The sequence below is a fragment of the Copadichromis virginalis genome, linkage group LG5 (genome assembly GCF_057382275.1).
Source record: "Copadichromis virginalis isolate Kocher_CV1m ecotype Utaka linkage group LG5, C_Virginalis_male_GT1.1, whole genome shotgun sequence".
NCBI lineage: Eukaryota > Metazoa > Chordata > Actinopteri > Cichliformes > Cichlidae > Copadichromis > Copadichromis virginalis.
The window spans coordinates 19,824,390-19,842,879 of NC_140622.1; the positions used below are offsets into that span (position 1 = coordinate 19,824,390).

Below are 18,490 nucleotides of genomic sequence, written 5' to 3' on the forward strand. Positions count from 1 at the left end.
AAGTGTTTTACAGTTTAGATGCATTATTTTTGATTATTTTGGCTCATATAGTCATTCACCAATCAGATGGAGCCATATAGTGACTTGCTAACAGGACCAGCACCCATAGAGTAGGTAGTGGTTGTTAAACAAAGCCTATTAATATTGTGGGCACTTCACACATGCAGGACTCCAGGCTGAAATTGACAAACCACTAATTAGCTAACACAGAACAGGAACAAATCAGCATGCTGCACATGTGTACAAATGTGTGTTAAAGTATGTATGCATGTGGGCTCAGAAGCCATTAAAAGGCATGTAAGGACAGAGTAAGAAATGTTGTGTTTTGGAAAGTCTTTTGAGAACCTACAGGTCACCTCTCCTTCCTCCCACACATCACCAGACACACCATCCCAGCGGGTCCAGTTCATTCTAGGCAATGAGGAGGACGCTGAACACGTGTCCCATGAGCTGTTCACCGAGCTGGATGAGATCTGTGTCAAGGATGGCAAGGATGCTGAGTGGAAAGAAACAGCCAGGTCAGGATATCTCCTCAGGGAGCTGTTGGTAACAGTGCTTAGCAATAAGGTTTCTGACAGCCTGGCAGCTCTACAGCGGCACTAATATGAAGAGGGAAGTCTACAAGAGGTAGTTACACTTAAAGCTCGCTGAAGGTTAGCTCAAGGTGAAAAGATCAAAAGCCGTGAGTCAAACAAATATGGCTTATTTGTGCTGTTCAAATGCCAAATCTAAGTTTCTCATGCTCACTTTTTTTTATTTGGTGGTGTGAACCACTGTACAAGAGATTTAAAGCACATCTATGCATGGGAAAGAAAAACAGCTTTCTATTTAAAGTTGAATACTCCCTCTACACTTAACCTGAAGAAGAAGTGTATTCATCATACTTCAAGGAACTCCTTTAAAAAGACCCGACGTGAGTCAAGCAGTCCCTATTATAGCCACGGCTGGGAAAGCATAGCATCTGTTCTCAAGGGCCTTTGGTTTCAGTTCTTACCTAAAGGTTTTAAGTCTCTGCATCAGCAACTCCTGCTGGACAAACCAGCAACTTGTGTGGTAGCTCACTGTCCTCCGTGTGTGAGAGGTCAACTCTAAATATTTACAAGATATTTTGGAAACAGAAAATCAGTATAATATCATGTAGCAGTGGAGCAGTAACAAGGAAATTGGAAGCAAAAAAAACAACAATGACACAACGTGACAGATTTTCCGTTTTGTGTCTTTTTTGACAAATTAATAACTCAAGAATAAAACTGGAGCTCCAGCAACAGAAAGATTAAAGCCCAAACAACACCCATAGAATTAAATCATTAAAAATAAATAAATAAATAAAACATTTATCATATGATTTTTATTTTAACTAATACTTTATTTAAATATTCCTAATGTCTGCAATCATAAAACTAAAAAACAGTTATAAAATAAATTACACTGTACACTGAACCCACATTATCCACACATATAGAGCGACACTATATGTGCTCTAACAGCCCTAAACAGCCCAAATACATTGAAGTTATATATCTGCAACTAGAATGAGACCAAAAAGCCAGAGGAGACTGAACAATGGGCTAACGGTGCCCTTTACAATCAAGCTCTGATTGCAGAGCTACTGCAGGAGTCAGGTTAATGCTTTGTTCAAAAGCACTAATCAGGTGAGGAACATTTTATCTGCTGGGAGACGATGTACAGCAAATGTACCAAGTGGGGACTTTTGTAGAAAACTGACAGTAGATATACTTAGGAATAAATTATACTATTGACCTTCTAAAAAAATGCAAAAATGAAGAAGTGATAGAAATGCTGTTTGTTTTTTTTAATGGTAGCTGAAAAGAAGCTTTTGCTAAAGCAAACATTTCTTTACATGTTATTCTTTATCCACAGTAACAGCTTGTTTTGGCTCAGCTGTTGTCATTTAAATGACACTTTGTCAATTTATAAGATTGAAATTATGTTCTTAAGTTTTATAAAAATAATTAAGCCTTTGTATGGTAGCCTTTGTAATCAATATAGCGAATTAAACAGAAGGAAAAAATCATAATAATAATACTTCACATGTGCTCCAACTTGCAAGTTGCTAAATAACATCTCTTTATGCTGCAGATGGCTGAAGTTTGAGGAAGATGTGGAGGACGGTGGAGAAAGGTGGAGCAAGCCTTACGTTGCTACGCTTTCCCTCCACAGTCTATTTGAGCTGCGCAGTTGCATTATCAATGGCAGCGTATTGCTTGACATGCATGCTGACTGCATTGAAGAGATCGCAGGTGAGAACACTTGTATGTTAATATGACTCTACCTGAGTGTTCTATATAAGAAGGCAGGTTCAGACTCATTATTAAGGGCGAAACAAAACTTATTATTGGTCTTTATCATGTGCTGTTTTCTCATGTTTGGCATATAATTGTGGTCAGAAGTTTATATACACCCATTATGGGCATGAAGGTCATGGTCATTCTGAACTTAATTATTTCTTTGAAGTGTTCTTTTTCCAGGATGGAATCATTTCACTGCATACATCTTTAATGACTTTAAAAAACAAGGATTGCTGTTTGTTTGTTTTGTTTTGTATTTTCTCTAATTTACCGGGTCAAAAGTGTACACACACACACACACACACACACACACACACACACACACACACACACACACACACACACACACACACAGCATTTGTTTCAATGCTCCCTAGTCAGTTGAATCTTGACCAGTTACTTTTGGTAGCCATTACAGTTTTTTACAGCAGCTAGGACACATTTCCCAATACTTAGGTCACTTTTGCAAAACTTTTCACACAATCCTCCTAACTGACCGTCAGCTTGGCAAAACAGTTCATTTCACATTCAAAATGCACTACAACTACCAAAACACTTTATTCAGGTCTCAAATAAACTCATTCTTCCAGAACACTAGCAAAGGTTGACAGCCGACAAACACACTTTGTCACCCACAAAACAATGACCTAAAAAACACTAACAACATGTAGCATTACACAGTGTTTTCCTGTGTAAAACAAGGACACATCTCTGTTTATAATTTCAATATATGTTACTGGAATGAATCAGACATCATGCAGAATTCGTTAATATTTGTTTATGTATTTTTATTTTTTTGCACTAAGTAATCCCAAAATACAAGAATTTGTATACACACCATCCACTGATACACATACAATAGTAATGCTATTCTACTCGGTCTTCTCCATTTGGCCGCAGGTTCTCATCCACATCACATCTTATGTCATCTAGGGCAATACACCTAGGAAAGAATCTTCTGGCTGCCAGAATTGAAGGAGTTGAAAAATTGAAGGAGTAACACCTGTGTAGATGTTCATCTACAATGAGAATAAGCTGTGGCTGGTTAAACTGCATTTTTAGATTTAAAATATGTTTCAATAAAATATTGCTGTTGGATTTTGCTGTCTTTTCAAGTTTTGCATTGTGTTATTGTTTTGGCCATAAGTTTAACAGTTTTGAAAACAGTATGTAAGCACATGCAAAATGTCCTGTCCGTACAAAGATTTTTGGCAGTTGTTGTGTCTGAGTGAGAAGATAATTCATGAAATTTGAGAGATGTAGTCATTGAATGCATTTTGTGCCAAAACAATGATAACTGGTCCTCAGTTTAGCCCACATAGACTTCTGTTGTGCTCACTGTGTGAGGAGTTTTGCAAACGTGACCTAAGTATTGAGAAATGTGTCCTAGCGTCTGTGAAAAACTGTAATGTTAGCTGCTTTATCCATTCCAAAACCAGTTTTGACATGTGTTTGGGATCAGTGCTTTGTTGGCACACCCAGTTGTCAGTTGTGTTTACCATCTAGCTGTTGGAGGTAGTCCTCCTTTTTCATTAACCCTTCTGCTTTGTGTAACATATCAGCTGCAGAGCATGATGCTACTACCACCTTGCTTGACAGCTGGTACAGTGTTCTTATGTTTGAAAACCTCACCTTTATTCCTCCAAACATACCTCTTATCATTTTGGCCCAATAGCCCAATCTTTGTCTCCTCTGACAATAAAACTTTTCTCCAGAAAACTTTTATGTGGAAAGCTAGAAATTCAGTCAAGCTTTAAGGTGTTGATTTTGGAGCAGAAGCTTCTTTCTAGGTTGGCACACTCTCAGCCCACAGAGAGTAAAACTCACTTCACTGTAGTAAGTGACGCTGGTCTTCCGGTAGTTTCTGGTTCATGGCAGGCTTGAACCTCGGTGATTCCTGAGTTATATGTGAACATGAAATTTCCTCTCATCTGAGGGTGACGGTTTGGGTGGTAACAAAAGAGGTGACATGTCAAAATAACTTGTATTTACAATTGTTTGAACCGATGATCTTGGAATCTCTAGTTGTTCAAAAATGGCTCCAAGAGCTTCCCAACTTTTCCATTGGTCTGCATATTGGCCTGTCTAATAGTCCCATTGTCAGTAATCCATCCATCCATCCGCTACCGCTTATCCTTTTCAGGGTTGCGGGGGGCGCTGGAGCTGATCCCAGCTGTCATAGGGCGAGAGGCGGGGTACGCTCTGGACAGGTCGCCAATTTGTCACAGAGCCAACACACAGGGACAGACAACCATTCGCACTCACATTCACTCGCACATTCACACCTAGTGGCAATTTTAGATTATCCAATTAACCTATCCCCACAAGCTGCATGTCTTTGGACGGTGGGAGGAAGCCGGAGTACCCGGAGGGAACCCACGCAAACACGGGGAGAACATGCAAACTCCACACAGAAAGACCCCGGCCTGATGGTGGAATTGAACTCAGGACCTTCTTGCTGTGCGGCAACGGTGCTAACCACCGTGCCACCGTGCTGCACAAATTCAACCTTATACCATTTATTTGCCTGTTTTTCTCCACCTTGCTCTATAGAGCCAGTTCTTTAGCTCATGTTACTTTTGTTACTATGAATCAGACTGTAGCCTTGTCAGAATGCCTGCTAGTTGTAATCCAAGAAAAACAACATACACGAACGACTATATTCTTTTGGACTCAGAAACACAGTTTGCTTCTCTTATGGTAACTTTGCAGAACAACCAGCCTAGTTCTAGGCAGCACATCAAGCTGCAGTTTGTGTAATAAACCTGAGCCGAAATTGTATTGCTGTCAGCACCTGTACACCTGGATTTTACTTGGAAATTGCAGCTGAAACTGTGATTGCATAAAATCTACTTTGATCCAAACTCATTTGCATGCAAGTAATAAACTTTGCACCTTCATTTATTTATGCATACTCATGACTGGATGAGGTAATTATGCACATCATGCAAACAAACACACACACACACACACACACACACACACACACACACACACACACACACACACACACACACACACACACACACACATAAACAAAAATAACAAGAACAAGTGAGTAAGCAAGGCCTGATAAAGTGCAGAAGCGGTAAGAAAGATGGAGAGATGCTGATTATTCTGCAGTTTCATGTGGACAGATATTGACATAACCCTTTAAACTTTCACCTTCTGTTCAACAGTGAAAGATGTCTGACCAGATTGGCTTGTATTTGTTTTAAAAGCAGCGGTTACATAAAATTAACATGTGTTCCATAAATCAAGGAGGGTATAATGTTGAGACATTATGATTTGATGTGGAACACCAACGCTCTGATCATACTAAACTCTGGGTTTATGAGTTTGACCTGCGTTGCAGACATGGTACTGGACCACCAGGAGGCATCCAATGAGCTGGATGACAGCGTAAGAGTGAGGGTTCGTGAGGCGCTGCTCAAGAGACACCACCACCAAAACGAGAAGAAGAAGAATTTGATTCCCATTGTACGCTCCATCACAGAGGGAGCACGCAAACAGTCAGAACCTCATCTGATTGGTGAGTTTGATGGTGGATGTCACACACAAGCGCATCCTGACTTGTGCTCTCTACATCAAAGTAGAAGTCATGTCCTGATATAGGGCTGAAATTGGCTTTTTTTGGGGGGGGGGTACTTTGGCTGTGTGCTGAGGGGCCTTGATTGGGTTTTTAATTGTAATATTAATTAAGATTTTCAGTTCAAATTATAGTCAGGGTAAAAATACATAAAAATACATGAAAAGTAAGTATTGATTTGATTAGATTAAAGTAAGTCAGACTGCATAACAAACATATATTTCTTTCAGGGCGATATATTTTTTTATTCATCGTTGTTAGTTTGGACTTGGCACAACAACTATCATATTTACTGACTCTGAATCATTTGTCTCCTTCCATCACACATGCACATAAACACCCTGCAGGGTCAGCCACGTCTCCCCAGCCTATTCAATCCAACGAAGCAGCTAAGAACGGTGCTGGACAGGACAGCACTCAGGTGGACCTGAGTAAGGTAAACAAGCAGGCTGTAGAGCAAATGTTGCATTTCTTTAGATGAATGCTATTAAAAAAAAAACCAGAATACTTGTAAATATGATTATGCTAAACAACAACAACAGATCTTATTTTGTGTGTGTGTGTGGGGGGGCTCTCAGCTCTGAGAATGCACTGGAGACCTGAACTGGGATGCTGTAAATATCACAATTGTGTCACTATGTGACACAATTGTTTCTCATAGTGCCCCCTACAGTGGAACAACACACAGCAGTAGCCCATCAATAAAGGTACTTTTAGAGCCTCCCAAAGGGTTGCCATAGCAGATGCCCTTTCTTACTCAACACTCCCATTTATCCAGGCTTGTAACCCCCTGAGGTTGGGTTTTTGTGTTTCCTCTTAGTATCAAACAAGAGGTTTTTCCACATGTAAGGCAAATGTGATAACCACAACAACACAGAGCCACTAACAGCAGTCCACCAACGAAAGACTAAAAAGCAGTGCCATAAAGCCACAGACAAAGGTTTCCAATGAGCACTGGACCTGCTCGGTTCTCTACAGTTAAGTTAGTTATTACAGTAAATCAATAAACAACACGCTAAAGAGAAGAAAATTAAGGACATTAATTCTGGGCAGACAAGTTACAATAGCATAGAAAAGAAAACTGGAGACAAATGAAGAATAGATATACAAAAATTCACAAACAACGTTTTTAAATACCGTAACAAAAATCCCAATCGACTTACATCATAACATCAACATTGAGATCAAATCCTGTACTGATATTTGCATCTGTCCTGTCTGAACAGGTGGATCTGCACTTCATGAAAAAGATCCCAGAGGGTGCAGAGGCTTCCAATGTGCTGGTGGGAGAGCTGGACTTCCTGGAGAGGCCTATTGTAGCCTTTGTGCGCCTTTCCCCTGCTGTGCTGCTCACTGGACTTACAGAGGTGCCCATACCGACCAGGTAGACAGCTGCAGCTCCCTGCTTTAATCATAAAATCAAATTCAATATTCCAGAAACTCTTTATAAACTGAAATTCATCTGCTGACGAATATTAGGTTCCTCTTCATACTTCTTGGCCCTGATGGGAAGGCTCAGCAATACCATGAAATCGGTCGCTCCATGGCAACCATCATGACAGATGAGGTAAGCACTCTGTCAATCAAAATAAATCTGAGCATCTCTCTTGCAGGTATAAAGAGGCTGAGTTTTCTATTTCTTTTGCTTTTTTCTGTACCAGATTTTTCATGATGTAGCATATAAGGCAAAGGACAGAAGTGACCTTCTAGCGGGAATAGATGAGTTTCTAGACCAAGTAACTGTCCTGCCACCAGGAGAGTGGGACCCCTCAATCCGTATTGAACCCCCAAAAAAGGTCCCATCTCAGGTACATAGCTGCAGTCAATTAAAGATATTTGTACAACGAAAATTTATAACTGTTGGTTCAGTGTATCATAATTTTGCATTCCTTGATATCTGCAGGAGAAAAGGAAGATGCCTGGAGTCCCTAATGGCACCGTCTGTCAGGAAGAGGAAGAGCTGCATGCTGAACACCACGGGCCAGAACTGCAGAGAACTGGAAGGTTTGCCCAGACTTCTTGCTTCTGTAATGGTGACTGTAGAAGGCATATTCAGACAGCAGGGTGTTTTCCCCCAGAAATGTAACCCTTAAAACAGCTTGCAGTTAGGTGCCTTAATGGATGTGTTGCAGCCTGGGCCTGAGTTTAGCACTCTTCACTGTGTTCCCATTTGCTCCGGTCACGAAATCTAAATTTGGATTTGTGAGGAACAGACAAGTGACAATTACCAGTGCGAATGTGACAGCCTGAAGGAAACTGAAGACGAAAGCATTTTACTTTATTCTTTAAAGAAAAGGTTGTCTTTGAAATCTTCTTTCTCAACAAGATTCTTTTTATCTTTTCTATTTACATCCCACACACCACAATTTTTAGTGAGGTACCAAAAAAAGTTCCATTTTATTGAAATAAAGGTTAGTACAATCACATCTTGTCCATTTTGTCTACAACAATCATTTACAGGCAACTTCATTTTAACCCATTTTTTTCTTCTGATCATCATGTTATCAATTGTCCAAATTAATCTTAAAGTAATAACTTGAATTTAGAAAATAGTAGCAACTATCATGCCAAGAGTTAAATTAGATGACTATAATGTCCATTTGTGTGTTAGCTGTGTAGCTTGAGCCAGGAGCTGTTTATCTCAGTTTAGCATAAAAGACTGAACCTTTGAGAGGTAGATGAATTAAATTTTGTTGTTCTCATCCAGCAGCAAATGTGCACATTTTCCACAGTGCAATCTGAATTCTACACAGCATAAAAAGTCACTTGAATGCTGAACACGTGACGATCACAGGCTCCCTCCTTAGAACTGCGGACTGTTTGGAGGAGGTCATGACAGAGAGTGTTGCGCTACAAGTCTAAACTGCTGCTAAACTACTGATAAACTTGCCCTGCTGAGCCACTCAAGGCCTTTATGGTGGCTCCAGATCTTTTGCAGGTGTCTTTCCTCAGCACTTTTCCTATTTACATTAACACAATAACTTGAAATTATTGTGATTTTATTGTGAGGCTGTTTCAAATGTTTGATACAGCACCGATTAAAGTTGAAGAGTGCCAAGATGCTGCTATGGCTCATAGGTTGTAGGTCAATTAGGTGACTTATTACAGCAAGGAGCTGTGATCTGTCACACACCACAATCCCAGTGAACCTTTCTACAACACCACAGAGCCACTAGAAGCAGCCATTAGACTTGAGGACTATAAAGCAGTGCCACAAAGGCGTTACACTTGCTAGTTTCACTATAGTTAAGCTAGTTATTTCAGTAATTCAATAAGTACCATGCTGCTTCCTTACTCACTAGGGCCTGGTACAGCAGGTAGTTACACGTTTGATTTGGCTGATTTTTTCCCCTTGTTTTTTTTTTCCATTTTTTTACACTGAATGTCGTTCCTGACCCAACCCCAGATCAAACAGGGGACATGTTGCTCGTTAGGCAAATGTTAGTACCAGTTTCCCCCCTCTCTTTAAGTGTCCCAAGTCCATGTACTGTACTATTCTTTGCCTTGACGTGTTTTTGCAAATACAAAAAAAAACAACAAAAAAATAGAACTGTTTCTGAAAATATTCCATGCTCATCATGTTCATGCAGTGAGGATATGTCAGGTTAAACTGTCTTTGTTTACTGAACTAGTCCTCTTCTTTCCATATGTGCTGCGATCAGGTTATTTGGTGGTCTGATCCTGGACATCAAGAGGAAAGCTCCATTCTATTGGAGTGATTTTAAGGATGGTGTCAGCCTCCAGTGTGTGGCCTCCTTCCTCTTCCTCTACTGTGCCTGCATGTCTCCTGTCATCACCTTCGGGGGACTGCTGGGGGAGGCGACAGAAGGACGTATTGTAAGAGCTTAAACACACTCAAGGACACATTCACAGTACTATATTGTAGTTATATACTGCCGTGTCTTTAGGCCATTACTACCACAGCATCAAGACTGAATGTTACTGAAGATTGTGTAGCAAAGGTTACAGGCTCTCTGCATTTGCAACATATGTTGTAGAGCGCCATTGAGTCCTTATTTGGTGCGTCTATGACTGGAGTAGCCTACTCGCTGTTTGCTGGTCAGCCTCTCACCATCCTGGGCAGCACAGGTCCTGTTCTTGTGTTTGAGAAAATCCTCTTCAAATTCTGCAAGTATGTACAGGACTCACAACAGCTTCCTTGTGACATCATTATCGCCAAAATGACATTTGTCCCTGTTCCCCGCTGTGCTCTAACTTTAGTCTCTTCTCTCATTTCCTCTCCTCTCCTCTTTCAGGGACTACGACCTTTCTTATCTGTCGCTGCGGACTTGCATAGGCTTATGGACAGCCCTGCTGTGTTTACTGTTGGTTGCCACAGATGCTAGTTCCCTGGTGTGCTACATCACTCGTTTCACAGAGGAGGCCTTTGCTGCCCTCATCTGCCTCATCTTCATCTATGAGGCTTTGGAAAAACTGTTTCACCTGGGAGAACTCTACCCTTACAACGCATACAGTGATTTGGACAAGCTCACCCTGGCATAGTCAGTAACTCAATTTCCTCGAGAGTTTACCAGAATGTTTACGCTGTAGCTTTTTCACTGCTCGTTCTTTTTTTGCTGATCACTTTCCTGCTTTCCTCATCTTATGCTTGACTTGTTCTGACTACTGAAGAAAAAAAACACATTTTTGTGAGCTGATGTATAGTTCAATTCATTGTGTGTGTTATGCGTCTTTGTCTGTAGCTGTAAGTGTGCAGAACCTGATAATCCAAGTAATGAAACCGTGGAAATTTGGACTGAGAGAAACATCACAGCCTCTGCTGTACCCTGGACCAACCTGACTGTCAAGGTAATGTAACTATGTGGGAACACACATCTAATGAAGTCTAATGTTGATATAACTTTCATAATAGCACTTGCCACATTTGTTCCAGCTTGTTTACTTTCCCAACTTGTTAACATTCAACTAACCCCCTCACCTTCCAATGTGCAGCCGACCTCACATAAGGATCTTTGCAAACACTGACAAGGAGACTTCAATTAAACTCTCGCTGCTGTGTGTTTAGCTAAGCACACCAAAGGCCATTTTGTTTGTCTGTTTTATGTCTTTTTTATGCTCTGTAGACTCTTCCAGTCCGCCACATAATTCTGATAAAACAGTTTTATGTGATGCATGAATGAATGTGATGCATTTATTGTAATAGGATCTCTGTTCATCTCTGTAGGAGTGTATCAGTCTGCACGGCCACTTTGTTGGGACAGCATGCGGTCACCATGGCCCCTACACCCCAGATGTCCTTTTCTGGTCTGCTATCTTGTTCTTTTCAACGTTCTTCATGTCTGCCTTTCTCAAACAATTCAAGACTAGCCGTTATTTCCCCACTAAGGTAACTAACCACATCATGAGTAATAGATTAGTAGGCACTGGCAATAGCATTAAAACTTATTGCATTGTGTTAATGATCATTAATCTCGTAGCCTTGTTGTCTCTTCTGCTCAGGTGCGGTCTATGATCAGTGATTTTGCAGTGTTTCTTACCATTGTTTTTATGGTCCTGATTGACTTTGCCATTGGAGTACCCTCCCAAAAGCTGAATGTGCCAAGCAAATTCCAGGTATAGAGGAACTGTATAACTTGCACTTCATGATATAAAACCATTGAGGATGATTAGCTGCATTATTGCATTATATTTCTGGTAATTACCTCTTCAGCCTACCAGAGATGATCGTGGTTGGTTCATCAATCCAATAGGGCGAAATCCATGGTGGACAGCTTTGGTTGCATCGATTCCTGCTCTTCTCTGTACGATCCTCATCTTCATGGACCAACAAATAACTGCCGTTATAGTCAACCGCAAAGAGCACAAACTACTGGTAAGACAACATTTTTTTAATCATATTCAAATAAGTCCTGAAGCTTTTCTGATTTTCGGACTTCTGCGATACAGAAAGGCTGTGGGTACCATCTGGACCTGCTGATGGTGGGAGTGATGCTGGCCGTATGCTCCATCATGGGCTTGCCCTGGTTCGTGGCAGCCACTGTCTTGTCGATCTCTCATGTCAATAGTCTGAAGCTGGAGTCAGAGAGCTCAGCTCCAGGGGAGCAGCCTCGCTTCCTGGGGATCAGAGAACAGAGACTTACTGGCCTGGTCATCTTCCTGCTCATGGGCTTATCTGTATTCATGACTAGAGCCCTCAAGGTTAGTCAGAGAAGCTATATAATGGTGGCCCCCTCTGGTGTATTACACATGAATCAGATGTGCAATATACCTACTATGACAAGAAATATCTGCTGTAAAAAAAAAAAAAAAAAACTTATAATGGAAGTTAATGGATAAATTAGCTGATAAAAATATAATGTCTGTTTGTTTTTTCAGCTCATTCCTATGCCAGTGTTGTATGGTGTTTTCCTCTACATGGGAGTGTCTTCATTAAAAGGCATCCAGGTGAGGAACTATGCAGCATGATTGTGCAGTTGACACAAAAACAAAATATACTGTGATTATGATTATTTAGAAAGCTCTCCTTCCTTTAATCTGGTGGCAGCTGAAGGCGCCTTGTCCTGGTGTGATTGAATACGCCAGCCATTGCACAGATTGCCGATCCACCACACGACTAACACAGAGAGACAGGCAACCACTCATTCTCCAATCCTTACATGCAGCCAAATTAAATAACCAATTGATCTAACAAGCATGTTTTTGGACTGTGGAAGGAAACACGCACAGACACAGTAGAACATGCAGACTCCACGCAGACTGGTCTTTGCCAGTGAGGAGGTTCAAACCAGGAAAAAGTGGTTACTCCGGCCCCTTCTCGATGCATGCTGCTGTATATATTAACACTCTGATGAACACATCAGGAGCTCCTCGGGGTTCGGTATCTTGCCCAAGGATATTTTGGCATGCAGACTGTTTTTGGAGAATGTCTGAAACAATACTACACTATGAATAACGTACTTCCAAAAAAAACCCCCCCCAAAAAACACCAACTCTGACTCAAAACTGCAAAATAATTAAAACTGTTCTCTTGTCCTCTCTTGCTGGATGCCCCCTGCTGCACCCTTGCCTTTTCTAATTATAATGCTGTTGCAATTAATCATGGCCTGACAGTTTATTGTCTGAACTATCCAGATGCATTCATTCTTTTTCCATTTTCACCATCTGTCTCTTTGCTTTGCTCTCATTAATTTGTTCTCTCCTTTGCCAACTTCCATAACACCTGCTTTCATCTTTACCACTTCTCAGTTCTTTGACCGTCTGAAACTGTTTGGTATGCCGGCAAAGCACCAGCCAGATTTCATCTACCTGCGACACGTTCCCTTGAGAAAGGTGCATCTGTTTACTGTCACCCAGCTCACGTGTCTGGTGCTTCTCTGGGTCATTAAGACATCACCGGCGGCCATAGTCTTCCCCATGATGGTGAGTTGACCACAACCATTCCGTCTTACCTAGTGGAGCCGTATCTTCTGTTTAAACACCGAGCCTGTTCGTCTGCCTTTTTCTGCAGGTGTTGGCTCTGGTTTTCATCCGCAAGGTGTTGGACTTGTGTTTCTCCAAGCGAGAGCTAAGCTATCTAGATGACCTAATGCCCGAGTGGAAGAAAAAAAATCTTGACGATGCCTCGAAAAAGATTGAAGAGGTAGTCTAAAGGGAATTTTAAAATGTAAAGTTCACCTTTTGTGAATGCATAAATGTGCACATATTGAGCGCGTACGTCATGGATTTGTCTCGCAGGAGTCACAGGTTATGCTCAGCACAAATAAAGAAGATTCGACTACAGTTCAGATTCCCATGGAGAAGACCAAGCCTGCTCAGGCTCCAAAAGCCCACGATCCCAGGTGAGCACACATGTTCAAATTTAAATAATAGACATCATATTTGGAGTGGTAAGATTATACAGGGAGTGCAGAATTATTAGGCAAATTAGTATTTTGTCCACATCATCCTCTTCATGCATGTTGTCTTACTCCAAGCTGTATAGGCTGGAAAGCCTACTACCAATTAAGCATATTAGGTGATGTGCATCTCTGTAATGAGAAGGGGTGTGGTCTAATGACATCAACACCCTATATCAGGTGTGCATAATTATTAGGCAACGTCCTTTCCTTTGGCAAAATGGGTCAAAAGAAGGACTTGACAGGCTCAGAAAAGTCAAAAATGGTGAGATATCTTGCAGAGGGATGCAGCAGTCTCAAGATTGCAAAGCTTCTGAAGCGTGATCATCGAACAATCAAGCGTTTCATTCAAAATAGTCAACAGGGTCGCAAGAAGCGTGTGGAAAAACCAAGGCGCAAAATAACTGCCCGTGAACTGAGAAAAGGTAAGAAAGGCTGAAAGACGACCACCACTGAACAAGACACACAAGCTGAAACGTCAAGACCGGGCCAAGAAATATCTCAAGACTGGTTTTTCTAAGGTTTTATGGACTGATGAAATGAGAGTGAGTCTTGATGGGCCAGATGGATGGGCCCGTGGCTGGATTGGTAAAGGGCAGAGAGCTCCAGTCCAACTCAGACGCCAGCAAGGTGGAGGTGGAGTACTGGTTTGGGCTGGTATCATCAAAGATGAGCTTGTGGGGCCTTTTCGGGTTGAGGATGGAGTCAAGCTCAACTCCCAGTCCTACTGCCAGTTTCTGGAAGACACCTTCTTCAAGCAGTGGTACAGGAAGAAGTCTGCATCCTTCAAGAAAAACATGATTTTCATGCAGGACAATGCTCCATCACACGCGTCCAAGTACTCCACAGCGTGGCTGGCAAGAAAGGGTATAAAAGAAGAAAAACTAATGACATGGCCTCCTTGTTCACCTGATCTGAACCCCATTGAGAACCTGTGGTCCATCATCAAATGTGAGATTTACAAGGAGGGACAACAGTACACCTCTCTGAACAGTGTCTGGGAGGCTGTGGTTGCTGCTGCACGCAATGTTGATGGTGAACAGATCAAAACACTGACAGAATCCATGGATGGCAGGCTTTTGAGTGTCCTTGCAAAGAAAGGTGGCTATATTGGTCGCTGATTTGTTTTTGTTTTGTTTTTGAATGTCAGAAATGTATATTTGTGAATGTGGAGATGTTATATTGGTGTCACTGGTAAAAAATAAATAATTGAAATGGGTATATATTTGTTTTTTGTTAAGTTGCCTAATAATTCTGCACAGTAATAGTCACCTGCACACACAGATATCCCCCTAAAATAGCTCAAACTAAAAACAAACTAAAAACTACTTCCAAAAACATTCAGCTTTGATATTAATGAGTTTTTTGGGTTCATTGAGAACATGGTTGTTGTTCAATAATAAAATTATTCCTCAAAAATAAAACTTGCCTAATAATTCTGCACTCCCTGTATACAAGGATTTTTGTCACTTTCCCAGCAACCTACATGCATGCTTGTATTTATATACTAGTGTGTGTTGTTCTGTTGTGCCACCTGTGAGTGAGACCTCTCCCTAAACCCTCCGGTTCCTTTCCGTGCTCCTCAGGTGTGACCCCTCTGATATTAACATATCTGATGAAATGTCTAAAACCACCGTGTGGAAATCTCTCAACACCAATCAAAAGGACACTCGTCCTTTGACTGCGAAAAAGGCAAGGCCACACCCCTTATTTTTCCTCACCCCTACAATCTGGAAACATTCCTGCTTTATATTGTGCTCATTTGTATCTTTAGTATTTTAACATTATTTTGTTATTCAAAACTCAGGGTTGCTGCCTTGTGCTCTGTGCTGTCTTAACTCAGCCTTTGCATGTTTCGCCCTGCAGGTTTGAAGAGATTGCATTCATCGATGAGTAAAGGATGTCCAGATTCATGACAGACTCGACTGCATCTCTTGACTGGACAGGATTTGGCTGCTTCAACCATCAGCCACTTCAGTGCTCAGAAAAAGGAGTCTTTAGTTTCTACCAGCTACCCATAAAACACATGTTTCTCAGACACACAGGGAAAGTCAAGGGTGTAGAACATCCATCCATTCACTTCTACCTTTGTGAAGTTTGTAAATATATAAAATATATATACCGTACTACATATATATTGTTTAATTTCCCTAAATTCAAATCCCTACCTACTTATAGCTCTGGCCCTCACCACTCCTATATCTTAAACACCTTGGCTTGGAGTTTTGTTTTTATTAGGCACATATAATGTCAACCTTCTTACACCATCTGAACAATCTTAAACAATATTTAGCTGTGAGATTCCAATACTACTGAACGTCCAACTTTTAACTGAATTGTGGAGAGCAGTGATATGGAGTTGTACTCTAGAGGCAAGTCCTGGAGCTGCTCCACTGACAGTCACAGAACTGTTTTCTGTTTCAAACCATGCAGTCATATAAAGGTAACTGGGACGTACCATTTCAATTAACCATACTGGTTCATCTCCAAAAGATGGCGGTTTTGTTTCAGCTTGTATGAGTCAAATTTAGTTTGCTTTTAACTAAAAGAACAGTACCATGAAAACAGTGAGAGTGAAACAAAATAGTAAAACCGTTAACCTGTACCGCTCCACAGAGCTGAGGCAAAGCGCAGATTTAAGTAATAATTTATTGCTGGTTATCAAAAAACCTTGTGTCAACAAAAAAGTAAGCAAAAACAATGATATGTTTAATATGGTTGATTATTTGGTAGACTCATCAGAAAACGGGAAATGAAAGCACCATCAACAATGTGCTTTTTGGGGTGTAATGTTTCCTTTATTGGGTGTTCATCTTTAAATTAATGATTGTGTAAGAATCAAGTCTGTTATACCGACAGCACCCTGTGTGTTTGTTTTCTGCTTGTATTCTTATTTATTTACCTCAAACAAGGCCACGAATACTCATGTAAGGCATTTTGGATAACATCAGGTAGGAAAAACCAGAAACGTGTGCGTATCAAAAAATGAGGGAGGCTTCAGGGTTTTATTTTAAGCAATAATTTACCCACGCTCCACCCAAAACTAATCATACTGCAGCTTTTTATTCTTCAGGAACCTTTCTTACTAGTGCAACTTTGTATATTCATCTTGAGCTGGACTCTGAAGGCCTTCCTCGCACTTTCATTACATGTTACACTATAAAACAGTTACAGTTAATAAAGTGAAGCTATTTGAGCAATGTCAACTTCATCTGAGACCTTTCAGTCTGCATAAACAAGGTTGCACTGTAATGTGGGCCCTTGTGTTTAATAACCTTCATAACCAGCCATTTCTGCCTGAAGTTCGCTAACATTAGCCATCATGAATTAACTTAGTAATATTTCACAAATAACAATATCCTGTTAACATCAGTTCATTTTCAGGGATACTTCCTGAACAGTCTTCATCTGTTCTGTTTAAGTGAATTTGATCCAAAGTGCACAAGTAATGTGTCATTGTAAAGGTGACACCTCTGTGACACGTGTGAAAGTTTGTGGAGTGTGACTCATGTCATGCACTTCTGCTTTGATTCTGTCAGATATCTGAATGTGAGTTGAGTGCAGCCGTAGCTAAATTCATTAATAAAATATTATTGTGTAATCATATCAGTGAGTGCAAACAGTAGCTGATGCTATGTAAAACTAAGGGTAAAAAAAAGAGGATTTGACCAAAATGTAAAATCACTGTTAAAAATCCAGTGTTAAAGGATTTTAAATGTGCTGTTAAAAAAAAGAATCTACAAGTTATTTTGGTGACTTTAAACCTGTTGATGTCTATGTGAATGTACGGTAAATATAAAGTAAAATGCCTTCATTGCACCGTAGAATGATTGCATAAACATGTAGCCAGGAGATTCATTCATTAGGTGGATGTGACTATAAATATATGTGCAATACCAGTACATGCGTGCCTGTCATAGACTACATAACCATTTCTTGTTGTGCTGCCTTTTCCTGCACCATTGACCTTACATCCGCTTTTGTTTCTGGGTCCAGTTTTGGATTGTTGTACTGAATCGTTATTTATATTTTCCTGCCCACTTCATTTTTACATGTAGGTAAAGGTGACATCTGTGCACTTTGTCCTTGTAATAAGTATTATGTGAAACCGATGTCTATTTCAAGGACGAGGTGACAGTAGAGGAAAAATGTAGTTGTAGAGGGGGGAGAGGAAGTTTCCACTGAGAAGAAGAACACTTGTACCGCGGTAACATTAATCCTACAGTTTCGGAGCCATAGAACGAGCGATGCCTTGTCTCTTGTATTAGTCTTGAAAGAAATAATTCTGTTTTATATGTATATCAAATTTAATTTTTGACAATGGAAATGGAAAATAAATAACTACAGGTAAAACTGAAGAAAAATGTGTTTTATGTCATTTTGCCACAATTCTTGAATACACGCCACCAAAATGAGTATTTACATGTTTGACCATGCATATATTTCAGTGTATTTAATGACTTTGTCCACTAGGAGGCAGCAGAGTAACAATCCTTTCTAGCAGGTTCTGACCATAAGGACTTTGCCCTTCTAATTTTAAGCTAAATTCAAATCTGTTGCATCATTGTAGAAAACATAAACACTAATCCCACCCAAAACATCCTGAGAAATACTCAGAAGGTTTTTCAAACTTCCTCCCTTGTGTAGCACCCTTCCCCCGTGTGAGAATACAGTGTGCACATCTGGAGGTGATCTTGACTGCAAAGGAGTTGCCTGTGGGAAGGAGTATGCGGTTA

At 40.6% G+C, this 18,490-nt stretch overlaps 1 protein-coding gene across 1 annotated transcript in view; it reads left to right on the forward strand.

The window, feature by feature from the left end:
* The window catches only part of slc4a8 (solute carrier family 4 member 8), a 34,153-nt gene extending 16,042 nt beyond the window's left edge, over nt 1-18,111 (forward strand). The window contains exons 4-25 of the mRNA XM_085456515.1: nt 383-518; nt 2,101-2,261; nt 5,665-5,841; nt 6,246-6,334; nt 7,125-7,282; nt 7,378-7,465; nt 7,560-7,706; nt 7,802-7,902; nt 9,561-9,735; nt 9,897-10,030; nt 10,155-10,400; nt 10,602-10,707; nt 11,084-11,245; nt 11,359-11,472; nt 11,570-11,731; nt 11,806-12,057; nt 12,235-12,303; nt 13,105-13,278; nt 13,367-13,498; nt 13,594-13,697; nt 15,341-15,446; nt 15,621-18,111. Of these exons, the coding sequence (XP_085312641.1) occupies nt 383-518; nt 2,101-2,261; nt 5,665-5,841; nt 6,246-6,334; nt 7,125-7,282; nt 7,378-7,465; nt 7,560-7,706; nt 7,802-7,902; nt 9,561-9,735; nt 9,897-10,030; nt 10,155-10,400; nt 10,602-10,707; nt 11,084-11,245; nt 11,359-11,472; nt 11,570-11,731; nt 11,806-12,057; nt 12,235-12,303; nt 13,105-13,278; nt 13,367-13,498; nt 13,594-13,697; nt 15,341-15,446; nt 15,621-15,626 (2,999 nt within the window). The 3' untranslated portion in view covers nt 15,627-18,111. The remainder of the gene's footprint in view (nt 1-382; nt 519-2,100; nt 2,262-5,664; nt 5,842-6,245; nt 6,335-7,124; nt 7,283-7,377; nt 7,466-7,559; nt 7,707-7,801; nt 7,903-9,560; nt 9,736-9,896; nt 10,031-10,154; nt 10,401-10,601; nt 10,708-11,083; nt 11,246-11,358; nt 11,473-11,569; nt 11,732-11,805; nt 12,058-12,234; nt 12,304-13,104; nt 13,279-13,366; nt 13,499-13,593; nt 13,698-15,340; nt 15,447-15,620) is intronic.
* The last annotated feature ends 379 nt before the right edge of the window (nt 18,112-18,490 follow it).